Source organism: Diadema antillarum, unplaced genomic scaffold (genome assembly GCF_040938485.1).
Source record: "Diadema antillarum isolate AM-2024a unplaced genomic scaffold, OU_Dant_1.0 seq00000029_RagTag, whole genome shotgun sequence".
Taxonomy (NCBI): domain Eukaryota; kingdom Metazoa; phylum Echinodermata; class Echinoidea; order Diadematoida; family Diadematidae; genus Diadema; species Diadema antillarum.
The window spans coordinates 404,569-423,215 of NW_027271145.1; the positions used below are offsets into that span (position 1 = coordinate 404,569).

At 37.9% G+C, this 18,647-nt stretch overlaps 1 protein-coding gene across 1 annotated transcript in view; it reads left to right on the top strand.

Moving 5' to 3' along the window:
• Positions 1–2,175, top strand: part of LOC139725255 (phosphatidylinositide phosphatase SAC2-like) — an 80,449-nt gene extending 78,274 nt beyond the window's left edge. Inside the window, exon 18 of the mRNA XM_071636347.1 lies at positions 277–2,175. Coding sequence (XP_071492448.1) covers positions 277–1,525 — 1,249 coding nt within the window. The 3' untranslated portion in view covers positions 1,526–2,175. The remainder of the gene's footprint in view (positions 1–276) is intronic.
• The last annotated feature ends 16,472 nt before the right edge of the window (positions 2,176–18,647 follow it).

Sequence of the window (18,647 nt, forward strand, 5' to 3'; positions counted from 1 at the left end):
CAGAGGTATACCAGTTAGTGATATGCTGTTTTGGCATCTTTTTTCCTGCTGTTGGAAAAACCCACACTCTAATATCAATCGTTAGAATATACTTTTGCATCGTGTCTTTAAAGTAAATTGATTGGATTGGGTTAAGCAAATTGAGTACCATAGTGGTATAATGGAGGGTGTACTGGACATGGAATAGAAAATTATGAATTTCTGCCAGCTAACAAAACGATAATGAAGGAACAGGTGTTGATCTAAGATGATAAAATTCTCCTTGCTGTCCAATAGGAAGAAGAGTAAAACTTCTCAGGAAGTGATCCGTCTGACTTCACAGAAACGCTTCACCATGTGGCTACAGGACAAGTTTGTACCAGAGTCTGTCTTGGCAAAGAGAAACCGTGGCAATGTCTCCAGTCAGCCGCAGAGCTCCCCAGGGACAAACCGTCAGCTCATCAAGCCAATCAGGGCACAGGTGATGAGTCGATATTTCCAGTCCATGGGGGACAAGGTGGCCAACCTCAACCCACTGAAGAAAGTACGGCTACGTAAGCGTCAGTCCATCCCCCAGCAGGAGTCAGCTGGGGTAGAGAACCAGGGCTTCTCAGGGGAGCAAGGCAGTCAGGATGCGCTGGATGGTATTGTCATCAGTGACAGTGATGATGAAATCTTGGACACCTCATCAAGTGACACATCATATGACAGTATGAGCCTTGGTGACTGTCTGGAGATTTTGGGTGGGAATGCAGAGAATGTGGATGATGACCCTCTGAATGCCAGCATGCTATCACATGATGGAGAAGTAATCCTAACTACGTGTGGTGTCTTGGCTGTAGACCAGGAACGGAACAAGAGGAGCCTCAGCCTGCGACGACTCACGTCACGCAAAGGGAGTCGTCGAGGGGAAACCCCATCAGACAATGCTAACCCTGTAGGGAGAGCAAGACTGATGTCAGGTGACAGCCATGTGAAACACAATGCCCTAAGACCACTCCAATCAATGACACCACTGGGAAATAGTGATGAGACTGACAGCTCTTCCCAGGACGTTTTTCAAGTAGATACAAATGATGGTTCCCAGAGTAAAGAGATGAGTGGAAATGTCAGAGATTCCCATCAGGGCCGGCCAAGCATTAAATCTCCACGCAGAAATCAAATGCCTGTTATACACCTCCCAATGGTAGAGGACCACTTTGGCACCATGGATCTCACCGTCAATCCTCTGCCAGAAAATTTCCATGACCACTTGTTGGTGGACTCCCCCCACTCACCAATAAATCGAGCAGCGTTCCGTGCCCACAGTGAGAACTCCCTCCAAGAATGCTTCATGAGTACAACGTCAACAGAGAAGACTGAAACAGACAGTCTGGAGCGGGAGGGAGCTCAGGCCGCCATCACCAAGATTGCTCATCGCTTTAGGAACTTAGGGACGATAAATTTCAACCGGATGTCAAATCTTAGAGCAGAACAGCAGAAGGAACAGATGCAGATGGAAATGAAGATGAGGAGAGAGTGTAAGACCAGATTTATACAGCTGTGAAGACATCTATTATAAAGGAGTGATGGATTGTGGAGATTAATGGAGGGAATAGATCTCAACATTACAATGACGTGTAGGGTGTATCATGGCAAGGAATACAAACAGTTGTGGAGAGGGTTAGAAGTGAGTGAAAATGAGACCTGTAGAGGAGTCCAAGAGAAAAGAAATACAGCCAGTCATGCTGTAGGATGTACAATGTAATATATCATCATTACAGTGCTGAAATGGAATTCTATCATTGATACTTGCAAGAACTTTGTGTATAAAAGTGAATGTTGTATGACCCTACACTATGGCTGCTGTAGGGGTTATTTGCACTTTGAACGGCGTGTTACAAATGATTTACTAATGTTGCTAGAAGATAGTAGAAGAGTGAGGTTGAAACCCCAAGGCAACATGTGACTGGCAACAGGGTGTTGATAGAGTCTGCCATGATGATGAAGAAAGTAAGCTTTATAATGAAGGATCCAACAGACGAGACTGGAATTTTAGGCAACCCTACTTTGACACTGTGCTACATGTAGTAGCACTTCTGTCAAGGAAGAGTTTGATGAAGTATTCCAATACGTTTTTCTTAAAATCTGCTGATTGATTTTTACTCTGCAAATACTACACTCTTAACTGTCTAATCATACAGGGAGAAAATGGACACCTCCATCCTTCTGGCACCCTTCCCCCCCCCCCCCCCCCCCCCCCCCCCCCCCCCCCCCAAATTTGATTGACATCAGTCATCATGTGGTATGCATCATTACAAAGAGTCCCTGGTATTGTTTTTCAAGTATTGGTTTTCATATATCAAAAATCTCATTCAGTGTGATCCCTGTAACTCTTCAGTGCCATGTTGACTGGTTTGCCTATGTCATGGCCTAGCATACCATCAATGAATGCTTAATAGACACAAAGAGACCCTAGAGGGTGTTTAGCATGTTTCTCAAAATGTACCGAGACTTGATGTATTATCTAAAAAAAAAGAAAAATACAACCCCCCCCCCCCCAAAAAAAAAAAAAAAAAAAAAAAAAAAGACATTTGAAGTGTATTACCCAAACTTTAAGACTTCCTGTATACAAGCTTGCAAATGAGTTGAATATGTCTGCTCAGCCACAGTGTATTTCCCTGTGATCAAATATTTCAACTTTTGAGTCCAGTAGTACCAGTGAGTATCTTGAGCCCTAGAGCTTGTATCCAAGGGCTTCATGCTTCATGCTGGTTTGTTAATAATGCACACTTTATGCACATACATTCATGCACAATATCAAGATTTAAAAATAAAAAAATGTTATTACTTCCAACTTGTGGACAGAGTTGTGGCTGCCTATTGTTTTATTCTTTCCTTAATCAGATGTTTAATCTCATGTAAAATTGTACAGAGTTTAGTGACAGAGGAATTATTTTTTGAAAATAATTTTCACTTCATGTACAGAACTGACTTGTGAGCAGAATGTAATGTAAAGTTACACTTTGTAATTAAAAGTAACACCTTTCATGTACATTGTAAATACATGTGTACCTGTGAGTGGGTGTAGAGAAATCAGATAGTGAGTAAGAAGTTAGTCTACTGATACATTGAATTATTGTTATGTATAAAAAAGATGTGTTAAATCGAGATTGAAGGTTAAGACAGTTTGAAGAAGGAGAATTGACTGATATCTACGTTTTGTGCTACTTGGTATTCAGAAATTTTATTGCAATAGTGATAGACCGTAAATTTGCTTGCCGGACTCTCCTGCAATATGAATGCAATTTATAGGAAATTGATTTATAAGAATAAATGGACAAAATGTTTGAAACCACACAAATTCTGTGAGAGAGCAGAATGGTTGAAGTGCAATCTTGGCAAATAAGGATATTGAATGGATGTGAACAAAACAGGTAGTCAAATGAAAGTTGTTTTTTTTAAATAAATTTAATTGATGGATGTACAATTCAAGAGTGAAAAGAAAAAACCCTAGATGTATACATGCATGTTTTCTAGATCTTTATGTAACTATGTGGAGTCATCCCCTTGGAAAACTCCTGAAATTTATAATTTCAGTGTTAAAAACAAGATTGTAAAACTTCCTATAAAGATAGATCATACTTCATGCTTAATGTATTTTCTGATAATTATTCTGAAATAATGGCAGGTTTTTATTAGTGGTATTTTCCTTCAGGCCATGTATTAGGTAGATTTCAGAAAGATTATTATTTCTGTCTGCAAGTTTTAAAATATCACAAAGAACGAATTGATGTATAAATATTGATCTTTAGAAAACAAGCCATCATTTGATGCTGGACATCAGTTGATAGAGTGGGTATTAAGACAGAGTCAAAGTACTGAAAAGTCCTCTTACAGAGAAAAAAAAAATCATGAAATCAGCCATTTTTGGTCAGTATGGTGTTGAATGCAGACAGAGTAGATTAAATTATTCATCAAATTTTATCCCCACAGAAAGTTCCATACATCTTTTATTTTGCTGTGATATGGAACAATACTCAGTTCACAGATTGAGAAAAGGAAGCTGTTGAGCATTGCATATGCAATGATAGTAAGACTGGAGTGAAATCAAGTCAAAAGGGGATCAAGTTTGTGCTTACCTATCATGTTTGTCATTTTACCTCTGACAAAGATTCTGTTGGGATTAAAACTCAGGCCTCTTTTGACTCGGTCAATTGGAATACTGCTTTGTCCTCAGTGATTAGAAAATTTGTGTATTTCTTTATTTTCATAATTATTGTTTTTACTAACATATCAGTTCAAAGAATTAGATCATATATGAATCTATTTAAATTTCAGACAATGTCAAGGAGAAACTATTGTTGTTGTTTTTTTCACAGTGTGATGCAGAAATATCCAGAAGATGGAAAATTTCCATTCAAACTGATTATGCTGTTACCTAGACATTTTGCTTTAACAATCCCTTGCATATTGTGTAGATCTGTGATGTCACACAAAGGGTCGTACCTTTGAAACACAGTGTTTCATTTGAATTCTCTACTTAATCATTCAGCTTCAAGAAGAAGGATGGGGAGGGGGACAAGGAGAAAAAGGAGAAGTAGAAGTAGAAGTAGTACGACTGCTAGTACTAATAGCAGTAGTAGTAGAAGAAGGAGGAGGAGGAGGAGGAGAAGAAGAAGAAGAAAAAGAAGAAGAAGTAGTAAATTGATAAGCAGTAAGTAGTAGTAGTAGTAGGAGAAGTTTGTAGTGGACGTTGATAATAAGGGGCAAGGGCTGGGGCTGAGGTTTTTGAAGGGGCAGGGGAGGAAGAAGAAATATGATTTTATAAGGCTTCACCCCACGAACACCAATAGTTTTTAGAAAGAAATGCAGTGTATTTACATGCATGAATAAGTAACCAGCCACCCAAAAACGAGGGATAACTGTTAAAATCAACACAGTAAATTTTCGCGCATTTCGCGCAACCAGAAGCTAGCGCGAAAATAAAAGCACGCGAATATTTTTGCGTGCCATATGTTCCAGTAGCTGGTCTTGATTCCGCTGAATTAAAGACATGCGAAACTCTTCTTAACTGGCCAAGCGTGAAAAATTAGTTGCGCGAAAATATCCACTTTTACAGTAGTAACTTTTAGAACAAGTTAACTGGTATCACTGCTATTTCTTGCTTGGGATTTTGTTCAGGTACCTATGATGAAATACAGTTCTTTGAGCAACTCCAAATATGGAAATTTTATAAAACACCTTAAATCTGAATACCGGTAGTGTGATGCAAGAATTTGATTTGTTTGATGTTACCATCTCTAAGTAAGTTTGTGAGACAACCATTGGCAAGCATGTCTGGATTTTCCATGGTATTTATATGCTGTAATTGTGTGCTATTTCAAGTGAGAGGGCAAAGGTAAACCAAAACATACATTCCACAAAACATCTTTATGTATGCATACTAAGATATTGTATTATTATGTGGAGCATATTGTATTTAACTCGGAGAAGACTGTTAGAGGTGTTACCTTGATCTGTAGGCCACAAGTACTTCACTGGACAATGTACATTTCTAAAAAGCTGAAGTGAAAATGACAAAGCACAGATTCTTTTTATTGTAAACATATTCTGAAAAGATGCAGTTTTTAACATTTTCTACTACATGAAGCCTGCTTGTTGTCTTTCAGTGATTTAATTTTCCTCTAGAGCAAAGGATAGGAATCTTTTGCTTTACAAAAGAGATTTCACAGACCTAGCTATGCTTTTCTGAAAAGGTGTTCCTTTTTAATATAGGATTCTGTTTTTGTTTTTCTGCAGTGCTTTGCTATTTTGTACTTATTTTAGATTTGTGCTGCATGAAGCACAAATTTGTCACAGGTAAAACTAATCAACCATTAGAGATGGCAGTGCCAGGTAGTGTTGTGTCAAAATCTGCACTGCAAGGGAAAAGACCAGGGCCATTTGCATAAAATTGTGGTAATTTTACAATCTATGGTAACTCTTCAACCAATAGAAACCATCTCAGTGATTTCCAGGCTTTGATTGGCTAGGGAATAGTGGTTGTTACCATTCTTTGTAGAGTCACCATTGCACAGTTAACATGGTTTTATGCAATAAGGCCTAGAAGTGTTATTTTCCCTGTGCATGCGTACGAGAGATGATAACCATATTGTGTATGAAGATTATGTGGAGTACAGTACTTGATATTTAGTGTTATTTGCTGCTTGAATATTGGATGCAAGCCATTGTTCTGGCTTATCAGTGTTTGCCATATTGAAAAATATACAAATCTTGCCATTTTTGCTTTTTGAAGATTTAAAAATCTATTCATCCTGGGCTTGTGGCTTGTAAGAAAAGTTTACATGAACCAACAAGATTCTAACTTGCAAGATTAAGTGTTAATGGAGTTGATATCACCAGTAGCTAGATTTTTGAGAGGCTTTCTTTAATAAAGAAAACATGAAAAAAAAGAAGAAGACAAGAATGGACATTTCGAATAGAAAATCCATGTCCTACAGTGATTGAAGTTCTTGTTTAATTATTATATTGTGACATGTAGCAATCAAAAATTACATGATAATGTGAAATGTGTTATTCCCTAGTCAAAAATGTAGTGTTGAGAGGTGCAATATGCCTGATTTGTACTCCTGATGATTGATAGTCGCTCGAGGTTTGACTTAGTGCAGAGTGTGTGTGGGACAACTCAGAGATAGACAAAGTGGAAGATTGAATGGAATCAGTGTTACACAAATGTGGTCAGCCATAAGTCAAATGATCAGTAGAGCCAAAGTTTAATGAGAGATCTGACAATTGTGCTGGTAGAATACTTCTTTGATTGTAGATCTCTCCTTTGATCTCAGTGAGTATGAGTGTGATGCATTTGGGTACAACCTACAAGGTTGACTGGCCGTCCTCAATTTATGAGTGACTACACACAGTGTACTTGTAGTAAGCAGTCTTACATATTTTACCCCTGGATGGTTAGATATGGATGGAAAAGTAACACAAGGTAATATTTGGTCAATGCTATCAGAGGGAATATCCAAGTGTTCAGACAACTAAACTGTATGTTACCCCATTCATTTAGTTGTCAATCAATATGTAATAAGAAAGTGATAGCTTCTGAATGTGTCAATGTGACATTGATGACTATGATTAGACACAATTCTTCTTCCACACACCCTGAGAAGACTGCTAAAACTGTATTCTGATATTCTGTGGCATATGTGATTTTGTTGTGTATAGTAAATGAAAGTCAGATAGAAACTCCATAAATACTACTTTGTAGGCCTATGCTGCACAGCTATGTATTGCATGCTTCACAAAGATGCATACAACAGTTATTTCCATTACTTTTCCTTATCCAATTATTTGTACATGTATAGAGATGCAGGTAGGAGTTATAATGTGTGTGAATTTTTGTTATATGCAGTTGAAAATACTTTGCACTCCTCTTTCTCTGCATTAGTCAAAAAAGTGAGCAGAGATGACTGGGGTCAGTGACCAGTTAAGCATCATTTGATCTCATCACATGTTTTCTTTCTCTCTTCATTTCTGCTAGAAAAGTCTCTTTCATTGCTCTCTCGAAGAATACAACACAATTTTCTTTAACTTTCTTCTATACCTTCTTAGTTTAGATGTATGTTCAAAATTAAGCAGAAAAAAAAAGGAAAAGAAAGGAAATCCCGAGCGTCATTACATAGAGACTGATATCTGATAATATGATGTGAAATCAAAGAAGTGTATTCAAAGTCTGCAGATTAGCACAAAGTCATTGCGCTATTACTGAAGAGAATAATATTTACAATTTGAACATAATGTGAAGCATTCATTTTGTGCATACCTGTTCATTCATGTTAAGATATTTATGGACTTTGCATATGTTGGTAGGTTTGTTTTACCTATTTTAGCCATGTGTTCTTAACCGATGTTGTGCTGGTTTCAATGAGGTTGATTAAAACCACTGATCTCTGACACTGTAGATAGGATTGAAGCTCAAATATTTATGAAAGAATAAATCATGAATATCAAGTAACCTGGCCTGGCTTGAGTTCTCCATATTCAAGAATAAAAAGTGAGGTGTCTGTTTGCTCTTTGCAATAGATGAATGAAGTGGGATCTTTTATTTGCATAGGTTATGACTTTCACAAACAGGACCTCCACTTTATGTCCTATCCAAGGGACATATACCTCTAATAGAGGGGATACCACTCATCATTGCTCAATACGACTCATTTGTGTTTGCACCTGTGCCCAAACCCGAGCCATTTCATTGAAAGGCAGATACTGTATGTTACCGACTGAGCGACCTTGCCACCCTGTTGTTGACATAATAATAATGTATGGTACGCAAATTATTTTGCGAGGTTTTTATTTGCGCAAATTGCGCGAGTCAGGTGCTATTTAAGAAAACTTAGACTCACTAGATATATGGTGTATACAGAAATCCTTCATGTAGTATCAACCCAACATAAGTATTCAAAACCATTACATTTTTTTTTTCCTTCACTGCAGATACTGCTGATGTATTTATGTTGTTTTGTTAACAATACTTGTTTGTATTTTGTCTTTTTTTCCCTATGTCGGAAACATGAAAGCAGAAAAGCTGTCTTCGATTTGGAAGAATATATCATACAGTCCCTTTCCATTCTGGTGTAAATGCATAGTAATAGAAACAGTGATAAATTCCCACCATAACATTTCAGTCCTTAATGATAACATCCTCCAAACATACTGTCTCTCTGATGCTTGTCAATTTCTCTCTAATTGGTTGTGATTCATTCCTATCAGCATGAGGCACCAATGAGGGGGAGGGGCTGACGTTTACTGAATTACTATGGAGATCTTATCTTTTGGAGCATGAGTCACTGGGCATGGTGATAAATTATGTATCTATAGTGAGCGAGTGCTAGCACTATTCACTAGCAGTGTGCATGGAGTATGGGTAGGCTGAAAATTGCAGAGGTGTCTGTGATGCAACAGTACAACATCAATACTGTAGTACAAAAAATATCATGTAGGAGCCCTCGATGATAGTAGATAAACATTCTATGTCAAACCTCCAGTTTGGCGTCAATTTGTATGGGTTGTCTGTATGCCATTTTTTGTTCTATTTTTTTTTCAGGGGTGCCCCCCCCCTTGGGGGGGGGGGGTGGGGGAGGATGAAGAAATTGATTACATAGTTGATACTTTAGAGCAATTTCCCTTCCCCTTTTTTTTTTTGGAATTCCACTCCAAGTAAAGTGGTCCTTCATCACAGGACATATAGGCCTAGGCTGTGTTTATACTTCCCTTTTCTGGTCAAAATCAGCATTTTGATATGCGTTTAGTTCAAAACACGGTTGCATCCTTTCTCACTTTGATATAAACGCCGTTCAAATTGTGCGTTTGCGATCGGCATTTCTGACTAATCACGTTTCATGGGGAAGCATAAACGCAAGTCACATCGTATACGCGTTTAAATGACGTCATATCCACTGCCTTTCCAGTTCACATGAAAATGTGCGCGTCAGGCCAGCCGACCCTTCGATTTGGTACTGTGCCGCGCAATCTACAATCTGCAGGTGTAGGATCTCCCTGTTGGTACATGATAAATACTGTACGTACACAGAAACGATAATATGCATGAAGAGCTCACTACAATATAATCGCATTTTGTCAACAATTTATTGATGAAATAAATACTCGTATTTCTTAATATTGTTTACAGTCCATGCATGTGTATTAGTAAAATCGCCAAAATGATATTAGACCTGCTACTGAACGTGAGCAATGCACACACTCAGGCCAGAACTTTTGAGGTAACCGAAGCAAACGTTCTTTCTGAGCTCGAAGAAAGTGAGCGTAAACAATGCTTCCGTAAACGGTGTTTTGAATCAGCATTTTGAATCGGCGTTTCAAAACGCTGATTCTGCCTCCACAAATTGAGCATAAACACACCCCTAGTCACACAGTCAAACAGAGAAAGAATTACTCAAATCTGAAAACAAACAATGAAAATTTGAAAAGCTGGCCTGGGGATGTCAGTACATTGCCACTGTTTAAGAGAGTTCCAGTCAATACTGAAATAATCTGAGGCACTGGATAAAAAGATGTAGAGCTGTACCAGTAATGTAATCCAGTGTTTTTACTTAGTGGAAACTCCTCATAAGAGGTTCAATATGAAAGGCTGATTTTGCAGGTCTTATTTTTTCTTGCTTTTGTGCCCTTATATAGTTAAAACCAACATTACATGGAAATTTTAATGGATTTTTAGGTCCTCGTTATAAGAAGCGCTCTGGTACGGCTGCACCATCACTCACCACTCGCCACAAGCTCTTACCAAGGCCACACATATTAAATATGGAATAATCTTACACACACCTGCGACACTTCTCTCTTTCAAAACAAGTCCGAAAACTCCTCTCTTGACACAATCATTGCATGCTATGCATTTTGCTTTGCAATTCCCCTATAATCAGTTGTCTTCTTGATATTCATAGTGCAGATTGTTGTACTGTAAACCGGAAATATTCACAGCATGAAATTTTAGCGAATTCTAACCAATGGCCTTTGGGCATGATTTTTTTTTGTGAATTGCCACTAGCATTCAATGCATAGGCCTACAGTAGAGGTAAGAGGTTTTGTGTGCATTTTAATTTTGCGAATGTTGGCTCTTGCAAAACTTTGCCAAATTAAAGGGTTTATAAAGAAATTATAAAGTTTTGGTTGAGATGGCACTTCAGGTTTCCAACATTTTTTGATGATGATTTTTAGAGATAATGAGAAACCTTTGTTTTTGGAATCTCAGCATTTCAGAACTGACTTCATCAAATACAATTCCTTTAGAATTGTATGCTCTTTAACATTTTACAAAGAGGTTTCTAAGTATCTGCATCCTAACCGCAACTAATACCATACCATCTGGTTTTAGAGTAGTTTATGGTACTTCAGTTGCTAGTTAAACTTACAGAATTCAGGTAATGTTATTTTGTTTTTCTACAAATAAACACCTAGACATGTCTTTGTAGTATAATGTAGGTGAGAATACTGTAAAGAGGCATTGCAAGAAAGTTGCAATCAATAACAAATCCCTAAATCAATCACAAGTCTTGCAAGCAACCGATTTCAACTCAACTTTCTTGCAACACCTCATAAGTCTTCAAAAACCCATTTCCCCCAAATTTTTAATCTTTGCTGTGTCTTCCCTTGTACCTAATTCCTTTCATTCAGAAGTCTTTTCTTTCACACAGTCAGTCTTCTTCAGACCTTATACAAATGTCAGAAACTACCCCCCAAAAAGCTGCAATCTTTGTCTTTTATTTCATAGTCATCTTTTCTACACCTTTCAACAGTTCATGCATGCTCTGAAACAATAAAATAGGTACACTTTGTATTCATGTAGTTTCTATATTATGCCACAGTCTTGTTTAATAATAATTGCTTATTTACATCAAAAATACATTATATTCAATTGAGAAATACAAATCACATACATTTAACTCATGATCATGTACACCTTTGTCATAAATGTCAAAATCAGAGAGTGCTATACAAAATATTTTCAAAACAATACAAGACCATTACATAACACACAGATACATGTTATCAAAATAATGCAGTAGATAAATCATTTTTTCAGCTCCTATTTTGGGTGATGTACATTTCCATCAAATGAAATTTGTTTGTTTACTACATCTTCACATCATCATGGTCAATTTCCAGCATACTCATACACGTATCATGTGTATCATTATCAAACAATACCTTCTTCTTTTTCTTTCTTTTAAAGAGAAAATACTCAAGAGATCTGAGCAAATCCTGATATTGAAATGTCATGGCATCAACCAAATGACAATTATTTGTGTGTTACAGTATTAGGACTTATGTGCCATTTCATTTTTCACTGACTATACAAGATCATACAAATATTTGTTTATTAAAAAAAAACATGGTAGGCCTACAGGTGAGAAATGAAAATACAGAACATACAAAGCTGAGTTGACAGTCACACTTTCTTCTTTTCATCCAAAGCCAATTTTCAAAGAAACAACACTGTATAGGTTAAAACATCTATTAGTTGAGTGTGTTGACAGTATTGCCACCGTAGTGTTTTACTTCTTTGAGCAAACTTTGGGCAGTGTTCGACGATATTACACATGATGCTGGTGTACATAAATTGGATGCTAACATGAGATTTAATGAAAAGCACTGAAGATTACCTCATTTACCAAACCTGAAGGTCTGCCTTCATGAACCTGGTTCAGATTAACATCATGGTATCATTCAAAAGGTGGCTTACAGGAAGAATTGTAGTCTTTGGATGAACCATACATCAAGTTCAGGTGTTGTCTACAGACATACAGGTGTATCAGCTTTTGAGACAGTGTGTTACATGTATGTGTGTGTGCCTATGAGTTTAAACAAAACCAACAAGTACAGGTAAGTTGTAATGTCAGGGATTAATTACTTTGTCTTACTTCATGTGAAAGACGTGCAGCAATGTCATTCTACATGCTACGATACATCACATGAAACACATACGGGAGAAGGCAATATCCACTTGATATTGAGAGTAAATGCCAACATAATCATTCCGATTTAGTACAGGTATGTTTACAAGACTCAACATAGTGGCTAACATAATAACTAACTTGACAGGCAGCAAAGGGCATGAGATAACCCCTACAACCTCCTTTCACATGTCCAAACTATACTTTCAGCCAGTGTTGAGGTACTGATCCTCTTGTGTCACATTTGTGGAGAGATTAATAAAACTTACAGTATTTTATTCCAGCAAAAGATTTCTTCACAATTAAATACCGGTGTATGTAAACCCTGGATGCTAGGGGATTACTGATACAATGGAATCAGTCATCTCCATATAGGCTCTCAAACTTTTTGCTGGTTACAAAAAGAAAAACACAAACAAACAAACAAACAAACAAACAAAAAGCAAACAAACATTAAAACCCACATAAATATGGAATTCTGTTGAATGTGAGAAAATGTTTACAGCTTGTGTATAACATCCTAAACCAATGCCTTACTGGAGAGGCTCTATGAACACAGCACAGTAATGAGCACCCAAGGTTTGATTGTCAACAAACACTCTGTTAACATCTCTTAACCCGTTGAAGATAAGTCCCGAGTATACTAGGGCAGGTGTTTATGGGAAATGCGTGCTGTAGCAAAATCAGCCTATCCTCAACGGATTAAAGCTCAACTATCCTGTAGAGGTCAATTTTACAATTTATACCATTCTGAGGTTAAAAGCAGACATAGAAATAAGTCAAGAGGAATATTCAAATATGGCTGTAACTCAAGACAAACAAGCAGTCAGTAGTTAGTCATAAAGATTTTTATTCATACCTCCTGGGCCTGTCTTTATGACTGTCTGGAAACAGGATGTGGTTGAACCACACAAAGGAAATAACAAGGGTAATATTCTCTTGAAGTACTCGATGATTATCTTGCACGTTACAAGCATTCTTTAATTATCATTAGTGCATGTTTATTATCTTCTATTATTCCCTTTTGTAACTGGGAGGATAAAAACATGAATTTCTGCTTGAGAGAAAGGTAATTTTACTCTACTTCATCTCCTTTTCACAACTGAATACAATGTCTTCTTTCTCCAAGGGAAACTTTACCATGCCAATATAGAGTGCTTCAAAAGCTTAATTCAACAGATGGGCAAGACATCAAATGAATGTCTCAAACTGATGTCTCAACTGATGTTCTGTAGTGCAACTACAATAAGACTAATTTACAATCTAATATTATATTGTATTAACAATACATGCCATTGTATGGGAAAAGCAATGGGGGAAGCAGCATATTATATTTGTCAGCAAAATGTTGAGCTTCATTACAATCACATATAAAATGCCTGGATCTACTTTAACACACCTACAATGTGTCTGTATGAAGATAATTTGCTAGATTTTCTGTTCTTCCTACTTGGCTAAATATACAAAAAGGATGTACAAAAATAAAACTGAACTCTTTCTTTTATCATGGAAACAAAGTTGAGTTTGGATAATATTTTTACAAGTAAATTCTTACAACATTACACACATCGGTCTACATGTTTCATTTTTGCATGTGAGTGAACTGAAAAATATTTCTTTAGATGCTATAGAATTTGAATACCTACCAAGGAGTGTGGGATTTGTTTTGTAACTGCTACATTCATGACCTATTTGCATATCTTTCAGTCAGCATAACCGAAGAGACATCTTCCCAACCAGAGAAATGATATACTAGTAGTCAGTAACTTTTGTCAAAAGGGTGAATCCTGGTTAACCATGGTTGCTAACGTAATTATGGATGGTAACCCCCCTCCCCCCCCAAAAAAAAAAAGAAAGAAAGAAAGAAAAAAAAAGAGAGATGGTGTGTTTTCAGTGTGGATGACAATGAAGTAAGTATTAAACTGGTATAATCGTTATAAGAGGAAACAAGATCACAAACATCAGTTTACAGTCTGTGCTAATATTAGTTGAATCACTGGAAGGAAGACATTTAATTTAGTAATATGAGTTCTAGCAAAGGCTTGCTTGCAGAAGTGTTCAGGGAATCAAATATTGATTGAAAATCTGTGACATTATTCATTGATAAAGGACTACACTGGTTGGTTCCTATTATCATTATCTGTGTGGATATCTTTTTAAGAGCACATTGTGCTGGGTAAAGTATTGTTATATTCTTCAGATTTTCCTTTTAGGTCCGGTATAAACAGGATTGGACGGCATGGAAATTTGTGTACCCAGTAATTAAAAATGCAGATCGGTAGTTGGCTAGTGTTGTGTAAGAAATACACCGAACTAACCCTAACCCTAGATCCTTACTGTGGCTTGTAGACAAGCAGATTTTGATTACAGGATTTTTTTTTCTTCGCTTTGTTATGATTTTGTTTTTTGTTTTTGTTTGTTACTTTGCTTGTATTTGCTGCTTCTGGAAGCCACCAGAATTGGCAGAAAATATGAGGAGAAAAAAAAAAAGGCCTGTCGTATTAGGTATTCCTCTGACGTGATAAATACATGTACGACAGAAATTCCAATCATCATACAGTGTACTTTGAAAATTCTTTCAGTGATTCACTGGGTATATTTGTGAGTTGCTGATATACATTATATACACTACTCAAAAAAAGTTAAGGACCACTTTTTAATGTGTGTATACAATTTTCAAACCGGGTGTTGTATTTCTAGAAATACCCGAATATGGCTGTCTTGAATCTCCTCAAACACCCTGTAACAATTTCACACATGGGTGGTTTCAGTTGTTGCATGATGTCTCTCGCATTATTGCATATCCTGAAAAGTGGGCCCATTGTGAAGTGGTACAAATGTGGATTCAAATGCATTTTCTGTCTTTAGTCTCTACAATCAACAAATTGCTGACAACAGCAATGCCAAGATACAGCTGTCCAGGATGCCATCAAACACAATGAAATCAATTTCACACATGCAGTTCTTTCATGTCTCTTGCATCATTGCAATGTGCCCGTACAAAAGTGGCTTCCAAAGCATTTTCTGTCTTTAGTCTCTACAATCAACAACTTGCTGACAATAGCAATGCCAAGATACAGCTGTCCAGAATGCCATCAAACACAATGACATCAATTTCACACATGCAGTTCTTTCATGATGTCTCTGGCATCATTGCAGTGGGCCATAAGACAAGTGTCTTCCAAAGCATTTTCTGTCTTTAGTCTGTACAATCAACAACTTGCCGACAACAGCAATGCCAAGACACCACCTAAGTGAAACAGATGTAGCCAGAGCCCTAGGGATGCTGGAAGCTGGCCTCAGTCAGCGAAGAGTAGCCAGAATGATGGGCGTGTCACACAGTGTCATTAGCAGAGCAAATCAAAGACACCGAGAGACAGGGCTATACTCCGAGAGACCCCGCAGTGGCCGACCAGTTTCGACAACCCCTAGAGATGATCGCTACTTGACGAATCTCAGCCTCCGCAACCGCTTTCACAGTGCACGACGCCTCAACAATGACTTCGCTGCAGCAACTGGAGTGATTGTTTCCACTCAAACAATCCGTAACCGACTTCACAGAGCCAATATGCATGCCAGACGGCCAGCTCAGTGTGTCCCACTCACCCCTGCTCACAGAAGAATTCGTCTCAACTGGGCCCGGGAGCATGTCAGATGGACCAGACAGCAATGGCGTAGAGTTCTGTTCACAGATGAGAGCAGATTTTCCCTTGACCACAATGATGGACGTTCGAGAGTCTGGAGGCGACCAGGGGAGAGATTTGCAGACCCCTGTATTGCAGAACATGACCGTTATGGGGGAGGCAGCGTCATGGTGTGGGGAGGCATCACCTACGCCAACCGTACTCGTCTCTACGTGGTCCCAGGGGGAGCAATGACAGGAGTGAGGTACAGGGATGAGGTCCTTGAACCTATAGTGGTGCCATTTGCAGAAAATGTGGGACAAAACATCATTTTCATGGATGACAATGCCCGTGCCCACCGAGCTAGGGTGGTGACCGAGTTCCTTGAGGGCCAGGGGATTGAGCGTATGGAGTGGCCAGCGAGGTCCCCGGACTTAAACCCGATAGAGCACGTCTGGGACATGATGGGGAGGAGTCTCGAGCAGCTCGAAGCCCATCCACTTGGACTGCAGCAGCTGGGTGTTGCTCTGGAGGCTGCATGGGATGCACTGGATGTCAGAGACATCAATCGCCTCATCAGCTCCATGAGACAGCGCTGTGAAGCCGTTATTGCTGCAGGAGGTGGTCACACTCGTTACTGAACTGCCTGAAAGACACTCAGACATTCGTTTTTACCACTTCATGTCGGTAGCTGATACCCCTCGGGGCCCACTTTTCAGGATGTGCAGTGATGCGAGAGACATTGTGCAACAACTGAAACCACCCATGCGTGAAATTGATTACAGCGTGTTTAAGGACATTTAGGACAGTTGTACTGAGGTATTTCCAGAAATAAAACACCTTGTATAAAATTTTTATGTACGTTAAAAAGTGGTCCTTAACTTTTTTTGAGTAGTGTATTATAATCATACCTGATGACTCCCAGTATAAACCTGCATTCATAGAGAATATGATACACTAAAATACAAGATTATGTCCACATTAAAGGAGAGAAATTGTGTGCTTTCATTACATATCAATGTTGCATGAACGTACAGGACAAGGGAACCAGTTTCACAATATTATTTGACATTGCTTGGAAATTATGACAACAGGATAAGGTTCAAGGACAAATATACAAAAGTTTTAAACATAAAAAAATACATTCAAAATGCAAATCTCCTCACAGAACAGAGGACAAAATACAAGTTTACAGGTCATTGTAAGAATACATTGTATGTATCATTCTTGTTTCTTTGTTTTTGCTGGTCAAAGACCGAAAGCTGATACAGTAGTGAATGACATGCAACGTCCCTTGGTGTGTATGATGAGAACACAGCCTACCGACATGTCTCTAATCCTGATCTGCACAACCACCATCAATTTATCAGAGGGAACTTGTTATGTCCATTATGCAAATAAAAAACACTTACAACTCATTGCATGCACAACAACTGCAAAAACAATTTCTGCACCAGTGCTAACAAGGTTCACAATGACATATAGACAAAGTCAAGATTATCAAGTGCAATCATAATGTCCTGCCTACAGTCTATTTTCACGTTGGAAGAAATTAGGACAGTTGACAAAAAATGGTTTGGCAACATTCTATCTCTCTCTGATGTGTGTGTTTTGATCCTAACTACCAGAAACAAGAAATGTCCTGCGGTCTATACACATCATGAGGAAGAGATGGAGGTTTTTATATGGAATGATAGAAGGTAGAAAACAAGCTTCTATTGATTTACACACAAAACCTACAATGTAATTAACATGAAGAACTCTAAAATTCAAGATGTGAACTCAGGTTAGCTGTGTGTAAGATAGAAGGGGCCTGTGTAAAGTCAAATTTGAGTGGCTCATTACTAGATAAATCAGTAGACTTTTCATGTACAAGTGTATCAAAATAACTTGCTTTGCCAATGACTTTTGCACAGAAAATTTTGGGACATGAGTGTGTACATGGGGGGGGGGGGATAGAGTTGTCAAAATATGTTGGTAAACAATCGTTCACAGTTGTGACGAACATTTTTTTTTATCAGTAAGAAAAAGTATTCATATCAAGTTTTGTGTCTCTGTACTAGCAGAGGATGAAGAGAGGGCACACTAAAAGAATTTCATACAACTATACGCAGCATCCTAGTATGACATTTTTATTTATTTATTTTTTTACTTTTAACATTTTGTAAACATATTTTATGCATCCCAACATTGTAACACTAGAAGCTACACAACTTCTAGTGCACAGCATTATGCAGAATTAGCTTCAAACCTTTCAAGCAATATTAATAACTTTGTAACTCTACCCTCCCCTTTTATAACTTTGATTTGTACATGTATTGTATATGCCAATCAATTTGGAAAGGTTATTTTTCATTTTATCTTACTCAAATAGTTTTTTTCCTTTGGCATTTGTTCACATTGTCAAATGTTCACTATGTCAGCCATTCTATAGAGATGATCCCTAATACCCTCATTCCAGAAATTGTTTTCTCATTGCTTACTCGTCAGAAGCAATTGCAAAATTTGTTGCTTCTGCCCATCCACTGAAGTACATTTGATTGCAGTCTGATGAATCAGAGTTGTGTTGGTTGACTATCATGTCAGTGTC